The sequence below is a fragment of the Onychomys torridus genome, chromosome 1, assembly GCF_903995425.1.
Source record: "Onychomys torridus chromosome 1, mOncTor1.1, whole genome shotgun sequence".
In the NCBI taxonomy this organism is placed as follows: Eukaryota; Metazoa; Chordata; class Mammalia; order Rodentia; family Cricetidae; genus Onychomys; species Onychomys torridus.
In genome coordinates, this window is record NC_050443.1 from 45,204,751 (window position 1) to 45,223,259 (window position 18,509).

The 18,509-nt window shown below is 44.3% G+C and overlaps 2 protein-coding genes across 3 annotated transcripts in view; both read right to left on the reverse strand.

Moving 5' to 3' along the window:
• Fam189a1 (family with sequence similarity 189 member A1) overlaps positions 1-18,509 on the reverse strand; it is a 423,307-nt gene that overhangs the window by 110,689 nt on the left and 294,109 nt on the right. The window lies entirely within an intron of this gene.
• On the reverse strand, positions 8,664-10,186 carry Nsmce3 (NSE3 homolog, SMC5-SMC6 complex component). Its single transcript, XM_036184734.1, has one exon. It carries the CDS (start codon positions 10,080-10,082, stop codon positions 9,237-9,239), a length of 846 nt encoding a protein of 281 aa, XP_036040627.1. The 5' UTR covers positions 10,083-10,186; the 3' UTR covers positions 8,664-9,236.

The window sequence follows — 18,509 nt, forward strand, 5'->3', positions numbered from 1 at the left end:
AACGAAGAACGTAGCATGGGAAAGAGTAGATGGGTGGTGAGGGCGAAGGCAACGGGGCAACACCAGCAGTCAGAGTGGACACCAGCACACCGAGCCACAGAATTAGCCAGTGGCCAGCTGTTGGGCTTCTGGAGAAGGGGCAGAGCTGAGCTGGTCGCATACCATGCTGTAGAAGAGGCAGGCTAGCTACCTACTTCAGAGCTGAAGAAGAGGCAGGGCAGAGCCATTAGCATAGCAGACCACACTGCAGAAGCACTGGAGTACCTGGCCGCCTTGGCAGCTGCAAAAAAATGCAGAGCTGCTGGACAGTGGCAGCAGCTAAGAGCAGCCACAGACCTCTTCTGAACAGCAGCAGCTATAACGACAGTCACAGCAACAAGAGGCAGCTGAACAGTTCCAGAAAGCTGCCATAGCAGGGACAAGAGGGGTGAGAGGGTGGAAAGAGGGTAGGAAGTTGAGGCTGAAGGTCAGAAGGCTGGAAAGAGAGGAGATAAGATGCAGGCCCTGGTGTTAGGAGAGTCCCAGAGAGAGCTGTGAAGACTTCCAGCAAGGATGTCAGAACCCCACCCCATCCCCACCTCCATCCCACACCGGGTTCAGGAGCTGTAACACTGGTCTCTCTACCCAGGGCTGAGGAATCCTAAGGGCTGAGGAATTCTAGTACCTATGGCCTGCCCAGAAGCTGCACCAATGGTTGCTAGCAAAGGCAGAGGAATCCCATCTACCTAGAGCTACCCAAGAGTGCTAACACTTGTAGAGATAAGAGCCCCCACTACCTGAGGCCTACACGAGATGTTAACATCAGAGGTGCCACCTGCTGCTGCTGCTGCGACTGTGGCTGTCCTCAAAAACTTAAGAATTCAAACACTGCCAAAGCCCAGTACTCGAAGGACGCATTTCCCATCCCTACATTCTTATCTGGGTAGAGCTAGCCAGCTAACTGTTACTAAATAGTGATTCAAGGGTCCCAACTGCCACCCAAAATTTACAAAGCATAGGAAGAAACCAGGAAAAGAAGCCACAGAAAACATCTTGAGACAGCTGAGATGGAGATTGAGTTAAAAAACTCTTAATGAACAATCTTCACTATTCTGAAAGTGCTGCGGGAAACCCTGGGCACAGAACTAAAGGGAACCAGGGAAATGATAGAGAAGAAGGACTGAATGTCAACACGGGGATACAAAAAGGAAGGAGACAGAAACTGCAGGTGGAAAGCAACATGACTGGATGGAGACACAAGGAGTCTAGCTGTGTTCTAAGAAGCAGGGAGTGCAATGCAGGGAAGCAGCGGTTAAGCCTTCGGACAAGGAAGGAAAAAGAGAGGAGTCAAGAGAAGCCAAGAAACCTACAATCAAACTGTCAATCAAACTCAGGTCCTCCGGAGAGCAGCCAGTGCTCTTAACCACTGAGACATTACCAGACCCTGCCTCATATCTTTTAATTTTTTTTTTCAGTGTTAACCATGAAAATTACAGTTGACATTTATATTGGTCATTTTCCTGTTGCTATAAGAAAGTATCTGACACTGGATATTTGGTTTGATTTATAATTTTGAAGGCAGAAAAATCTAAGATTGAATAGGTCCTTTGGGTTCGTCTTCTGCTAAAAGCATGATGAAGGGCATCCTAATGGCACATGTAAAAGGGGGCATCACCTAGAGAGGCAGGAAGCAGAGGGCAGAGAGGGAACAGTCCTCTCTCCTAACAATCCACTCTCAATGGAACTAACAAAGGCCTAAGCATCTCCCACCTGGCTCCACCTCCCAAACATCTACCACTTTCCAGGATTGACTCTGAGAACCAAGCTTCAACTCACTACCTTTTGGGCGCGACTCCCATCCAAACCTTAGCAACACCCTAAGTTTCTGGTCATTTGTTAGGATTGGTTCTAGCTTGGTATCAGCAGCGTCTATTAACTTTTTAATTCTTCTTGATGCCACACCCTTGTTATGACATCTTTTAATATTGTGTAACCATTGACTTGTTTAATAATTTGCCTAGATAATCAACCAAAAAACCAAAAATGAAGTAACAGACTAAAAACCTAACTCTCCTTTTAAAATAATATGTTTAGTTTTAGAAAACACTTCCTCATATGGCTTGAGCTAGTTTCTAGTGTGTTCTCATTTCAGGTAAAGGGCCCCTGTGAGATTTCCTGTCGACCATGCCTTCCTGCTTTGAGCACCAGCTCTTAGTTATTTGGAAGCATCTTGCTTTTGCCTTCAATTTAAAAGGCTAGATTTGCAGGATGTATTCTGGGCTGACAGGCTTCCTCTGTTTAGTACTGTAAACATATCATCTCACTCCCTGTAACCTACATGGTGTCTAAAGAACAGTAGGCTACTGTTTAGTAAAAAGTTTCATCTTGCTCTTTGCAAGCTTTTCTTCACAACTTTGGACTTTGCTAGCTTGGTTACAGTGTGTTTAGTTAATGGTCTCTGAGTTTCTCCTGCCTTGAGTCTCTGAGGCGTCTGCAGCAAGCTAACATGTGTCTTCATCAAATACCAGGAGATTTTAGCCATGAGTCCTTCAGATTTGTTTTGGCTTCCTCTGCTTCCCCTCAAAGAGCTGTCAGTTGAGTGCACCTGAGGTTAGTAGTTTAGTAGTTTCATGTGCAGACATGCAGATAGCCAAAGCACCCACAGGTGCAAACAAATAAGCAAAAATAAGTAAACAAGTAAATACACAAATAAGACAGGGTATTTAAGATAAACAGTGAAAGGATATAGTAGGGAATAAAATAGCACACTAGGAAAGTCCATCCAACCAAAATGAAGTAATTATTAAAAGAACTGAGGGATCAGGTGTGGGGGGGTGGTAGAAGGGAAGAATACTGAGATGACAGGAAAATGGTGGTGCATTTTGGGGGTAATGTAGAAACCTAGTGCAAGGGAAACTCCCAGAAATCTACAAGGATGACCCCAGATAAGACTTCCAGCAATAGTGGATACACAGCCTGAACTGGCCATCTCCTCTGACCAGGCAAGGCTTCCAGTGGAGGGATCGGGACACCAACCCAGTCACATAACCCTCGACCTACACTTTGCCCTGCCTATGGAATATACTGGGGTAAGGGTAGCACAGAGATTGTGGGAGTGGCCAACCAATGACTGGTCCAGCCTCTGACCCATGCCGTGAGAGGGAGCACACCAATGACACTCCCTGGAGTGTGAGGACCTAGAGCTTGCATGGTTCAGAGGTGTAGGATAGAAACAAACACAACTGGCAAAATAAATAAATACATAAATAATAAAAATGTCAGTGTGATGATGCCTAATGATATTCTGCAACACTCATAGATTGGTGCCTAGCCCAACTGTCATCAGAGAGGCTTCATCCAACAACTGATGGAAACAGATGCAGAGACCCACAGCTAAACATTAGGCCAACCTCAGGGAATCCTACAGAAGAGGGGGTGGAAGGATTGTAAGAGCCAGAGGTGTCAAGGACATCACAAGAAAACCCAGAGTCAACTGACCAGGACTCACAGGGGCTCACAGAGACCGAACAGACAACCAGGGAGCCTGCATGGGGCTGGTCTAGCCACTCTGCATATATGTTACAGTTGTGTAACTTGGTCTTCTTGTGGGACCCCTAACAGTGGAAGCAGGGGCTGTCTCTGACTCTTTTGCCAGCTTTGGGGACCCTTTTCCTCATACTGGGTTGCCCTGTCCAACCTCAATACAAGGGGAGGTGCTTAGCATTGCTGCAACTTGATATGCCATGTTTTGTTGATAGCCATGGGTGGGCTGCCTTTTTCTGAAGAGAAATGGAGGAAGAGTGGATGGGGGGGGGGCATCTAGGAAGAGAGGAGGAAGGGGAAACTTCAGTCAGGATGTAACATAAAGACAGAAAGAAAGAGGGGAAAAGGGAAGGAGGGAGGGAGGGAGGGAGGGAGGGAGGGAGGGAGGGAGGGAAAAGGGACAGAAGGAGGAAGGAAACAGTAGAAAAAGTACTAAAACGTGATGGTTTAAATACTTGATCTGCAGCCAGAGAAGGTGCAACGTGTGTCTTTTTAAGAGAGATCTACCCCATGTCACAAAGAAAGACGATATTTAGGTAAAAAGGCAAAGATATTTAAAAGGACAGCACAAGGAAGCACACCTAGTGACTAGAGGAGGAGCCAGTGAGGCTACACCGATGTCTTCAAATTAGATAAAATGCCTGAAGTTGTTACAAGGATCGTAAAAGGTGTGCAATGTACCAAAACAAGAGGTAGTTTAGAAAAACAGACAATGACAAGCATATGTATCAAAACTACCCAGTCCCCCAAATGTGAAGCAAATGAGGACAACACACACACACACATACACACACACACACACACACACAAACACACCACACATACACAACACATAAACACACACCACATACACACACCACACATACACAACACATAAACACATACACACACCACACATACACACACTACACCCACACATACACACATATATACCACACATACACATGTGAACATTTATTCATACATACACCACACACACACTACATAAACACATATCACACACACCACACATGCTGTAGAACAATATTTTTCTACATTATAAATATGTATTACTCTCATTTGCTAATAAAAAGCTGATTGGCTGATAGCTGGGCAGGAAGAGATTGAGCTCAAGAGCCAGACTAGGAGAATTCTGGGAAGGGAAAGGGTAGAGTCACCAGCCAGATGCAGAGAGAGCAGGGAATGAATGTGCAATGCTAATAAAGGTACCACCACATGGCAAAGCATAAATAAGGAATATGGGTTAACTTAAAATGTAAGAGCCAGTTAGTAATAAGCCTGTGCCATCGGCCAAGCATTTACAATTTATATTAAGCCTCTTAGTCAATTATTTGGGAAGCAGCTTCAAGGTATCTGGGAACAGGCAGGCAGGAGAGAAGGGTCCAACTACACAGATACACATATACACCTCAGACACACATGTATACATTTATACACACACACACACACACACACACACAGAGAGAGAGAGAGAGAGAGAGAGAGAGAGAGAGAGAGAGAGAGAGAGAGAAGACAGAGAGACAGAGAGACAGAGAGACAGAGAGAGCAGAGACACAGCAGGAACAAAATCATCCACACAGCCAAATGATTACATTGCTTTTCTACTTTTACAAGTATGGGATTTTTCAAATAAAAGTTTTAAAAACATACTTGGATTTTTTTTTCCCCTTTAGGCACTATGCCACACTCCAGTAATCTCAGAACATGGGTGCAGAGGAAAGAGAACTATGAGTTTAAGGCCAGCCTGAACAGGCTGTTGCCATTGTATTTATGCATGTGTACTAAAATAAGTTATGCCACTTGGAGCGATAAGGCTTCCTCTAAGAACCATAGACTAATAAAACCCCAGCATCAGACATGGGAAACATCTTGAGTTGTTTGTTGGTCAAGGGGGTCAAAGAGACTCACCTAATAATATGCTATTGTTATTGCCCTTGGTTGCTTGAACTAGATTTGCCCTAGAAGCCTTCTCCCTGAGGACTAGGTTCATAGTAGCCAAAGATGCTATAAAAACTGCCAAGGGAAAAAAGCAATAAGCAGCCTACCCAACCATAAAGCCTATGAACTGTATTAATGCCCAGCATAGGAAGGTATCCCCAAGGGTGCAATAGCAGCGGTGATAACTAAGTTGTCTAACTGAACTTAAGGCCCAGTGATATAAGAGGGAATTCACGCTTGGTACTATAAAGCTAGCCAACAACCTCTGGTTGGTGAGGTCATGGGCCCTAGACAAGAACTTACTCCCATCCCTAAGTTACTATAATTCCTAACTGCCTTCTAAACACTTACCCTTACACTCACAGATAAACACAGCCCTCACCCCTCATCAAAGCCGCTTCCTTCAGCACCAGACAGAAGCTACAGAAATCTGCAAGTGGTCAGAATTCAGAGAACAGCTGCACATTGAGTGTTCAACCTCCATTGACACATGTCCAACACAACCAGTACACCTCGGGCTCAGGGAACAGGAGGAGGGGGCAGAAAGACCATAAGCGCCGGAGGACCAGGGTGTCTGCTGGGAGACCATGTCCTCTATGTGTAACAAGGAGGCTGCACCCATGAAACCTTAACAATATGACCCCCAAATGACCATAGCAGTTAGCACACCAACGCAGATGGGGAATCTCATAAGGCCTCACTTCTAGAAGAACTGCAGGGTAGTAACTAGTGGCTGAGAGAGGGAGAAGTAGTTTTCTTCAGGGAGGAATCCCCTAACTGACTGTCTAATCCAATTGGTCAGCCTAATGTTCTCAGCAGGCTGCATTTATACACGCAGTGGTGGGGGAGGGGGGGTGTCGACAGGAGGAATTGGAGCGGGGAGGAGGGAGGGGTAGTAATGATGTCAATATAGTACTCAGGTATGAAATTCTAAAAAGAAAATAACACCTTCATAATTAAGATTAGAATTTTTCAAAGCATAGTACAAAATATTACAATGCTAACAATGAAGACACATTAAAAGCAAACGTGTACTACAAAAACAAAAAAGCAGATGCTATTTGCAACTGGATTCAGCAGTGAACTGATGTGCAGAAGACACAAACAGCTCTTGCAAATCAATCAACAGGAAAGCTGTCTGATGTTGAAAATTCGATGCTCAGAATGGACCGTAAAAGGCGGGCTGATGTGTAATGTCACTTACAGGCAACAGGAAACTAAATGACAGTGAAGTATTAGTGACACACCACGGCAGGGTGTAAAGGAGGAGTGCTCGCAAGGGTTTCAGAGCGTGGGGCACACACAAAATAGAAACTGTCTAGATCCCTGTGAAAGTGTAACCTGAGATGTGCTCCAGAGCCGTTTGGCAAGTGTCACTGATAACTGTTAGCTTCTGGCTTGAACTCCTGAGGTAGCACACGTCTGCCAAAGCAGAATGCTGGGAGGAGCCTGTCCATGTCATGAAAGGATATCAAAATGAATCAATCAGCTCATGCATCTACACTGATAAACTCCAAAAACGGTTGAAAAGAGCTGTGATCAAGGACACAAGGACACTAACGAACTGTGCACAAAAGGAAACCATGTATTCTTCATGAACATGCACATATAAGTTATAAAAACATATAATGGCATGAAATGCAGCCCTGGAATCTGGCCAGAAAGAAAAGACGTAAGAGCTTGATCTACCCTCCAATGTAGCGCAGCATCCTGAGCAAACTAACTTGACAGTAAGCTGAAGATCTCAGAAAACTGGGATATCACTACCGTGTGAGTTTTGAGATGATGGGGACAGATGACAGCGTAAGCACCACCGCACAGCTGAAAGCTGACTCAGCAAGGTCAGGAGCCAGTGGGCAGAGGTAATCCATCCGCTGACGTAAAATGCATGCCAAGAAGAGGGACTTCAGGATAAACTAATCCTTGTTTAAAAATCTCAATCTACTCGTGCTGTTTTTGTCAATTTGACATAAGCAGGGCCATCTGGGAAGAGGGACCCTCGATTGGGAAAACGCTGCCATCAGATTGGCCTGTGGGCCATCTTCCTGATTGTCCAGCTCACTGTGGGCAATGCCATCTACAGGTAGGTGGTTCTGAGCTGTATAAGCACGCTGAGCAAGCCAGTAAGCAGTGTTCCTCCACGGCCTCTGCTTAATTTCCAGCCGCCAGGTCCCTGTCCAGACTGCCCTCAGTGATGGACTACACAGCTGAAACGAACTTAGCTCCCCAAGCTGCTTGTGGTCACGGCACTTGTCAGTGATAGAAAGCAAACTAGGTCACTATTGTTAACACAAATCAGCTATCGGTAGCCCCTCTCACTCCTCCACTCCTAACTACAAACTGAACTCTGGTTCAAGGCTGATGAAAACCACCTGCCCTCTCCTGCACCCTTTGAAAGTATTGGCCACCTCTGATGAAGAACTTAGAGCAACTCTCAACTGTACTCAGTGCATGTGTTGTATTTGACTGGATACTATTAAGAACTCCAAGGAGACTCAGCTCTTATGGCTCACCTACAACACCCTAAGGTTGTTTTCTCCAGTTGAGACCCAGAGCTCAGAACTTACCCTCAGAGAACCAGCCTGACCTTTAATTCAAACGGAGTAGGTCGGATGACCTCAAAACCCATCATGTCACTGTACCCACACCTCCCAAAGCCCAGGGGATCTTGTGGTTGTCCTGTTCACACTGGTCTGCCTGGGCTGCCCTTACCAGACATCACGGTAAGTCCTTAAAAGAACTATTCAAATATGCTAAAGAAAATGGGGGGAAACTCTAAACCCCAGAACTCGTGACTGTTCTTTTAGGAGTGACCCAGCCTGACATAAAGAACAAACAGCTCAAAATCGGGAGTGAAGTATAAAGTGACTAAATCACACCAGGCCCTTTGCTGAATTTTACATTAAGTTCCATATCTACTCACCACAATGGCACACTCCATATGGGATTTGGCCCATTCTATAGGTACACAAGCTAAATTCTTAGGTGGAGCTAGGATCTGCACTTTGGCAGTGTGGTTCCCAAACAGGCCTGGTTAATCACTATGACAATGTTTTATAAACCTGAGACTTACAACTTGCTCCAATATACACCCATGCACTTACACACTCTGCAACACCATTGACCTTAGTGTCATGGCAAAAACATTTGGGATCATTATATTTCCTTAAGAGCCACAATTTCTAACAGGGAAACAACAAATATTACGATGAACAGTATTTATTATAAATAGAAAAAAACGTAAATGGCATTCATAGGGTAACAGTAATAATTATGAATATAAAAATATCAGAGAACACATCATATAGATTGTTTGGAACCACACAGTGCTTATACCCATACAGAATATGTATTTTTAAAGTTGTGTTGGCATGAAGCTAAAACAATTGTACTTCTATTTTCATTTTTAAACAGACTTTTTTCCCCCATGAACTAGAGTAATTAAGAGACAATGGCTACCTTGCTTCTTTTTCTTCTGGAAGAGCACCAAAGCAATTTACCTAAGTGTTCTTTTGTAAATGTCTGACATCATACTACAATTTTCCAGTTGTTTAGAAAGCTGGATAACTCTTTAAACAATAGACAATGCATTTTTTTTCTTCCATCTCTTTACCAATGAAAAAGTAAAGCTCCAAACCATAATAAAACATCAAAACCCTGCACAACATCCTAACGCTACCAGATATTTATGCCTAGCAGAATCAAGCTTGCACCAATCTTCTTTCCCATTCTTTTATCCTGGATTTTGGGAGTTCCTCAGATGGCACCTCAAGAGTTCAAGAGGAAGTGGTTGGACCACTAGCTGCAGGTCTGGCCCTGTTCTCCTCATCCGCCAAGGCCTCGCAGTATTGTGTTGGCCAGTCTTTTGGGTCCTGATTATGGACTTTGGCCACAAACTTGAGAACTTTCATCTTGCTGGTTTCCAGGTTGGTTCGCGGGCCCCACTGTAACTCATAGTCCACAGGATCGGTGTGGGGTATCCTCCGGTACTCCAGGTAGCGCTGCCGCACAAAGTCTTCAGTTATGAGTTTCTTTGGGTCACCGAAAATTAAATGCTTCTTAGTAGGGTACACCCCGAGCCGCCGCAGGAAGTCCCAGACCTCGGTCTCGGTGATGGTGTTGCCTTTCATGAAGATGAGCCCCAGGACTATCATGAGCAGGCCCGTGGTGGGTGTGCCTTGATCGCCTCTCACTTCCGCGTCCTCCTCCACCGGCTCCAGCATGTTGATAAGAATGTAGGTGTGGCTCTTGGGCTCCAGCTCCACCAGCTTGTACCCGAACACGTATTGCAGGCGTTCGGCGGCCAGCCTCAGCAGGTTGGGGTACACGTCCCGGTAGTCACCCACCACGTGCTTCAGGATGTCGGTGCGCTTGATGGGAATCTTCTTCTGGTCCTTGATCAGCAAGAACTGCACCAGCTCGGCCACCTTCAGCTCCAGCTGCTTCTGGGTGCGCGGCCCCACGGCGGGGGCCGACAGGGAGGCGCGGGAGCCCTGGGACGCGCTGCTCGTGCCGCCCGTGCCGCGGGACGTGCTGGGCGCCTCCTCGCCAGCGCCTCCCCACTCCCGCTCTCTATCGACCTGGGTGCTGGGCCGGCCGCGGCCCCTCGGCTTCTGCAGCATGTCACCGGGCCTCGGAGAGCTGGCCGTGTCCAACTCGCAGTAACGGCCAAAAGCCTGTACCCAGCCGCCCCGCGAAAATCGGCAAGGAAGAGCGGCGCGCGTGTGACGTCATATGCCTGCGCGCTGCGTCCCGGAGGCGGGGCGATACAGCCGGGAGTCAGCCGGACGGGGCGGGGCATCCGCACGACCACTGCGCGTGCGGAAGGCCTTGGCGGCGGCCAGCTCGTCTGGGCTCCAGCCCCGGTTTTGATGAGTATGGAATGGTGTTTATGAAATCATATAAACAGAAAACAAGAACCACACTCCTCGGCAAGTGTACGGCTGGATTCTAGGGCACACCGGTTTAGGCACGTTTTATAGTTTTTGCGGAGTATTTAAACTAGAAAATTTGTATATGGAACACAAGGGATAAATGTGTGGAGGTGGGGTGGGGTGGGGATAATAAAGTGTAGAGGAAAAGAAGACCTGGGAAGAAAAGTAGAAGCGTTTATTTGTGTACCAAATGAGGAATGAAAGACCCAGAGGACCCCGTCTGGGTACTTTTCCTGGGCAGAGTTCATACCCTCTGGCCAGTTAATTTCTGTGCAATCCCTTGGAGTCTGTAAGGGAAATTATTCTCAACAGCAAGATTTGTCCTGCTATTTCCAGACTCAATTCTCTTCATTAAACTTCAGCTAGACGACTATGAGAAACCATATAAGCATTGACAATAATGTGTTTTAGCTTGGTAATGTGCGCTGACCTTTTAGAAGTTACCTTTGAGAAAACTGCCTTGGACCCACACTCACAACTTTAGCAGAAATGTGATGTTAGAGGAATGCCACCCCCAGAGACATTTGCTCTCTCCAGAGAATACCATTTAATTTAGGTTACCAATGATTGGGATTAGCAATAATGTGGATCTCTTAATTTTCTCTCTTAATATATAAGCTTTAAAGTCTCAGTAAGAAAGGAAAGCTATCATCCCCTACAATTTGTAATGCGTGCAGTTTGTAGATGGTTTAAATTGTACAACTCTAATAGACAAAATGAGTCATTTCATTAGCTCAAACCATCAGCAATCTGTTGCCATTGCTGCTACAGATCTTAGTAATGTGTTTCTTCTCCATTTACTGACAAAGAAACAGAGTTTCCCTCTGTCTTTTTAAAGCTACAAAGGAAATAGGTAAACTGTTCAAAGAACGAACTCAAATTGATTTCCTCTTTAATGCAAATATATTCAGAGGAAAGCAATTCAGATCACATTATTTGAATAATAACATCAAAACATGGCCTTATTAAAATTTCATTAAATGTAAGCAGCATAAAATTTTTGTTTGTAATTCAATATGAAAATGCAGTCTGATAATGGGACCTGCATGCTAATATAAAATCTCATTCCAGGTTGTGATGCAAGCATTCTGAAATCTAGTGAGCTATGAGCAGTAACTTTGTGTTCCACACAGGGTCCAACCATCCTCAAGCATTGGTCTCAATTACAGAGGCTGCGATAGTTTGAATGTGTCTTCCAAAGCTCACATGTTGAAAACGTAATCCCCAATATAGCAGCACTGTTATTTTATGAGTGAATGAATGCCATGTTCTCGGTCGTGGGTTAAGAGTGTGTCTGTTTTACCATTGTAATCTCTCTCACCATCTCATGATACAGTGACCCTCAACAGAGGTGGTACCTGCCTTTAGACCTTCCAACCTCCAGAGCCATGAGTGAAACACAATCAAATTATTCACTCGATGGTATTATTTTATAGCTACACAAAATGGACTAAGATCAACTAAATAAAGCATAGCAGTATGGCATTCTTTTTTGTTTACAGTGAGCCATTCATCTGCTTCAGTTCTCCTGAAAATTGAAATCTGTATTTAAGTTCCTAGATGCCTCCTGCGATCTAAAATTCTGCAAAAGGTCCTTCCAGAAGGATCAGTTATGCCTTGAGCCAAATAATTTCAGCAGCCAAGAGATAAGAGAGAAATGGGAAATAAGATGAGGGCTGCTGTCAGCAGCCAGACTGGTTTTCAGTATTTTCTGTGTTAATTTCTTCACCAAGTGCCAAGGAGCTCCAGCAGCCAGGCTAGCACCCAGGACTAAAACCACAGCATCTTTGAACAGCACACACACACACACACCCCACACACACACACACACCCCACACACACCCACACAGACAGCAGATGATCATGACTCAAAACACATGAAGAAATGTACCAGTTTTAAGTCTTAAAACACCTATCTCCATGCTGTCCAGAATGGAAGTGAGAAAATACAGCCATAAGACAATGTTACGAAAATGAGGATTAGAACTTGCAGTGAGGAAGCTAAGCAAACCCCGCGTTCTCCTTCAAGTGGACAGTGGAAGCCGTGGAGGCTTGGGTAGAAACTGTGACAGTAATAATAATGATAATGACAAATGGCAGCAGCTAGTGATTTTACAAAGGCAACTGTAAACCCTGCTTCGAGGCCTGTTAATTCCTTCCACTCACAGAGAAACAGATGTGTGGAGTACAGACATGGTGATCTTGAAGAAGTACAGCTTTGACATCAGGGGATCTGGACTACAAATCTGAAAAAGCTACTGACACTCCAAATCTCGGCTTCCAGACCAACAATATGATACCATGAATCCTGGATTCAAGGAACTGACTGAAACTTGTTTGCTAAGTACCTAGCACAGGGTCTGGCAGGGTGTTTAATTGCCCTTTGTTTCTTTTCAGAGGGGTTATGTTAATGACAATTTTGAGGATGATGCAAAGTTGTGTGTGTCTCTTAGGGTCCTGGCTGGGCTGCAGAATTAAATTCGTGAGAGAGTTTTTTAATTTAATTTGATTTTTGTAATCCTGGGGGTCAAATCTGGGGCCTCACATACATTAGGCAAATGTGGTACCACTGAGCTATACCCACAGACCATGGGACCAATTAACTAGACAAAAGCATACACCTTTAGTCCAAGTGTTATGGGACACTGTTGCTTTTATAATGAAACAAAGGTCGAAAGGAGTGGCTACTTCTGTATTTGACCAAAAAGAAGTAATTGCATAAATTAACTAAATTATAAAGTATAAAGAAGGGAAGTTCTCAAAGGTTGCCCAGTGATCTCTTGGCCATGACCCAGTAATGTCTCTTTTCTCTCTGTGGGCAAGCACCTTGTGCTTGGAAGTTTTTATCTCTTGTTTTTGGAAAGAGAGGAGCTGAGGCTGCCCTTCTGGCATCTGCTGTTTTTCAAGTGCTTTAGCTCAAAGTAACCCTCATGCCAAAGTGGCATATTCTGCTATCCTGCACTAGAAAGATGTTCAGCTCAGCAGAGCCAGAGCATGTGCACATAGAAAAGTCAACAAAAGGTTGGAAAGAAATATATAGACATCACTGTGCCATTTAGGCTATACACTTGGAGAAATAAAAAGGTTGATTTGTGTTTGTTTGTTTGTTTGTTTGTTTGTAAGAGAAATGAAAATGATGTCCTCAGTGAAGCCCCACTCTGCAGTGAAACAATGCTCTGCCTGTTATGTAGTTCAAACTTTTAGTAAATTCAGTGTGATTAGCATAAGGCAAGTTCAACTTTCTGTGGAAGCCTCAAAGTCACAGAGATAAATGATTAAAGCAGAAAAGAAAATTTCAAATGCCTTGTCTTAATGACCTTTTTGTATTTATCATCAGACCCCAAACAAAGGGGAAAAATAAAAATTCTTTGAGGCAAACCCCACACTAGCTAAGATTTCAAAGGCACTGAGAAAGGCTACACAGTGTGCCTTAAACATCTCTAAGTAATTAAATGCTTTCTTCCATCTCCTTGGCAGCGAATGCCTGCCAACGAGCTCTAATCATCTTCATTATCTACTAGAGGCCCCTCTTCATTCACTGACATTTCTTGTAGAACCAGAAGAAGATTTTAAATCTTCTAATGGCAGCATACCACTAAAAGCAGGTGAGGACCTTTGGGGAAGAGAGAGAATGATCAAAGCATGCAGCAAACATGCATGAGAAGCTTCCCTGCCTTTTTCTGGGGGAAGAAAATGGGATAGTGTGCAGCGGGCATGCGAAGGAACTGAGGCTCAAATACTGCTTTTGGTGCTAGGTAACAACAATGGCAATTAAGACACTTTAAAGGTCTCAGTAAAGTTCTTCGCATCCACTCACTGTTTACTCACTAAAACTGTGTCTACCCATCCCTAACAAAGGTCTCCAGACTGGACCACACGGTGGACTGCATGGAACATTTTGTTCCTCGTAAAAGTTGATCAAGCCTGGCAGAGCTCTCCTTGGCTGGGGAAAGGGGTTGGCTGATGAGACAGTGCCTTCCCAGTACTGCAGCCACTTGGCACCGAGCCTCTGACTGAATGCTCTTTTCAAGAAACAGAAACAACACAGTTACCAAGGGCCCCGATGAAAAGCATTAAGAGGTATTGAGTTATGATCATGTAAGGTCTCAAATAGGAGTAAGACTTGATTTGCTTGCTTGGCTTCTATTTCCCACTGCAATTTGTTTCCCTTTGGAAATTGCCTCTTCCACCTCTAAGAGACCTTGATACTGCTCTTTCTTCCATTGCTGGTGCACGTGATTTGGGCCAAACACAGTGATTATGGCATCCAACCAGCATCCTTCAAGGGGCACTCACACCCAGGTCCTCCTTCCTGAGCTAGTAAGCTGAAGGGTAATATATACCTATTCTGTTATAGCTGTGGCTTGTCAAAAGACTTCCCTCATGGTGAGGCCAACTCAAAAGCTACCAAAGAGAAGGAGAAAGAGTTCACATCCTGCCATCTGAATCTCCACGTCCTGGGTTTAAGGTTAGACTCCTGCAGATAACTGGACACTGGGCACCTTTCACCTAATCTGCTTTGAGCTGCTTTCTGGCACCTGAAGCTGAATGAGTTTTTGTAACATGAATCTTAAAGAGTCTTATTAATAAAACTCAAACCCGAGGCCAGTTATTGGGGTGAATGCTGGAAGATCAGAGAAGCAGAACAAGCCACAGCTATCTCACCTTGCTAGTTCCTCAGGTGATCTTGTTTCCTCAGGCTGGAAGCTTCTGAGTCCTCCTCCACATGAATCTCAGCTGAACTGTGTTGCTCCAAAGCTTAAACTAACTACATGCTTTTTCTCACTACATGCTTTTCTCCTTAGTTCCTGGACCTCACGGCTTATATACCTTTCTCTTTCTGCCCCCACTCCCTGGGATTAAAGGTTGGGTTTCTGGGATTAAAGGCGTGGGTCACCATGCTTAGCTGTTTCTAAAGTGGCCTTGAACTCAGAGATCCACCTGGCTCTGCCTCCCAAGTGCTGGGATTAAAGGTGTGCACCACCACCACCCAACTTCTGTTAGGGCTTACTCTTCCCATTTTCTAGCCACCATTTCTGGCTCTGTTCTAGTGGCTGTCTGTTCTCTGACCCCAGATATGTTTATTTCGGGGAAAACACAATAAGTTTTAGTTAAGTCTGCAGGTAAATCAAATGTTCAGGGGAAAGAGAATGCAGGGGGAAGGGACTGTGGAGCACAGGAACAGGAATGAGAGTAGAGAAGATAAACATCTCCTCTGAAGACCTCTAACACCATGGGAAGATAACTGAATACATTGTGACACAGCATTCTGTGGCTGGGGAATTTGCTTATTATTTTACCTGTTAGGAATACAGACGGAGGAGGCAAGTAATGAAGGGCCACACTTTTGTTTACAAATGTGTGGATGCACTTTCTAGCCACTAACCCCTGGCATTTCAGACAGCTTGGAGGATACTGTTACATGTCACTTAATGGCAGAATATTGTTAGGTGATTTTGTTATTGGGTAAGCATAGTCAGTGCAATCTTGTCGGATCACCATGGCATCTGAGGTCCACAGTTGACTGAAAGGTTATATTATGTGACACGTTACCCCACCTGCTACTCCAGATTATCCATGTTTTAACCCACAGCATTTCTCCAGAGGCCCCAGCATGCAAGAAACAGGGCATCGTTCTTTCAAACTACATTTTGGCCTGCAGTAGAACTGTACTCACCAGGAAGGGCACCAATGAGAACTGAGAATGCAGGCAGGGTTTGTTTTTGTTTTTTGTTTTTTTGGTTTTTGTTTGTTTGTTTTTTTAGCACTCACATTGGGATGGAAAATAAAAATCAGCAGAAAGAAATCGAGAAAATGTTAGAGAAATTAAAGAATCCACAAGCATTGTTCCTCCTAAACATGACCAAACATCAATGAGAAAAGAAAAATAATAAAAAAATATTCGCCGCAAACAGGACGATCCTGTGTATACCCGACTTGGTCCCGAGGGAGACAACCACAAACAGAAGCAGATGGAACTGGAATACCAAACATGCTAAATGTATACAGCCTATTGTCCCATATCCTTGCTGGCTGCCTCTCTTTGACTAGCAAGCTGAATGGCAGGCTTTCAGGGCTAGAAGGAGATGACCAGAAGCCATGGGTTCTCCAAGGTCTACAGAGGCAGGGACAAGCAAAAGCTTCCTGCCTCCTGAGACCTTGAGTGCTGGTTGTAAAACTAGGTAGCCACTTTCCCAGGTCAGGGGAGACCTGGGAGTACTGGATATGTTGTAGGGCCTGTACTGATAGAAGTTTATATCTCCTTTCTGAGAATGACTACAACCATCTCTTCTTTGAGAATGCACTCCCCTCCTCCCCACAGTGCTGGACTATTGACTAACAGCCCTTAGGGAAACCTTACAGGCAAATGAAAATATACTAGGCCTCAAGGTTGGGAGAGAAAGCAGTTTCCCGCAGAAGTCTTGGGCTCTAAGAAGCTTCGTCATGAGGCTGGCATCCTCTAGGCCAGAAACCCTAGGGTTCTCACTACCTGTAGGTCTAGCAATTTTCTAATGATTTCCATCCACATGCTCTCAGAACAAAAGGGAGAAACACAACATCCCATAGGTGGATGGAGGGAATGGCAACAGGTGGTCCAAGAACAGGAGTGAGTAACAGTGAATCTGGTAAACCTTTAGTCACCCTGACCCACCTCTGACCCCAGCAGAGGGATAACACCCTAATAATAAATCCAGAAGGGAAGCAGGACATCACTACTGACCCAACAGAAACAATCTATAAGGAAATGCTAAGAGCCGTGCAATGTATCAATAGCACGACTTTAACCAAGGCTACTAATGCAGCATTATACAAGCATAGTTCTGTCATGCATTTTTGTCAAAATTTGTGTGTTTAAGTTCCATCCTTGGTGCCCTAGACTTAACTTAAATATACTAAATTAAACATGGGGCACTTAGGATGAGGTCCTCAACCACTAGGACAGGTTCCTTTATCAAAAGAGAGAGATCAATAATGTACATACACAAAATATAAAGCCATAAGACATCATAGTGAAGAGTGGCATTTCATATGCTGAACAGTGAAAAGATCAGGAGAGATCAGACCTTCATCTTAGATTTATTTGTGGCCTCTGATCTATGAGAGAGATCTCTAGTGTAAACCAGCAGTCTGCAGTGTTGTGTTACAGTAGCTATAGCCAAGCAATGCACAGATAGAGCCAGAGAACAGAACCAAGAGTCCAGAAATAAAGTCACACCACTATGATCGATTTTCAGAAGAGGCTACAAGAATCCAATCAATTAACAACAAACGATACTAGCCAGGCTGGACAGCACATAGCAAAGAATGGATTTTGACCGTGACCTTATACCATGCACAAAAAGAGCACAAAGTGGGTCCATCACATGCCAGTAATGAGAGCCAGCACTATAGAACTATAGACTGAAACTCGGAAGTAAATTCATGTGACCTTGGCATGAGCAGTGACCTTTTAGATGCAAGACCAAAAGCATACCTGATAAATGGGAAGACTGAAAAGGCAGGTCCTGGTGATACAGGCTGTAACCCAGCTACATGGAGTGTAACTCATCAAGAGTATGAGATGTGAAGTGATAGAGACATCAGAGATTTAGAAGATGGTGCAATAACTGTAAATATGCTAAAAAGAACTTCAAAATAGTACTTTCAGCATGTTAATGGTAACTCAATAAACCCTATTTAAAAAAACAAGGTGAAGGCTTAGCCAAGAATCTCTAATAAGTCTAGTGAGATGAAATAGGATGATAAGCCAACATTGAGAACCATCAAGTGGATTGAGTCCTATGCCCACACTTTCTGCATTAACAACAATGAAAAAAATTAAATTATAAAATCAGTCAAAACCCAACAAAGGAGAGTCTCCTGTGGAAATAATGATTTCGGTCACAATCAGGAAGCATACTTATTTACATTTTAGATTAAATCTAAAATAGGCATCTTTAAAATATGCTGCAGTATTTAAGAAAAGTGATTTTTGTCAGCGTTCTTACCACCAACCTCCTGTGGGTCTAGGAAGAAAGTCTCAAACTGGTGAGGTCTCAGCCTTTCCCTGCAGAAAGGAGGGTCTGAGCAGATAATATATTTCAGTTTTAAAGCTCATTATCCTATGAAAAAATT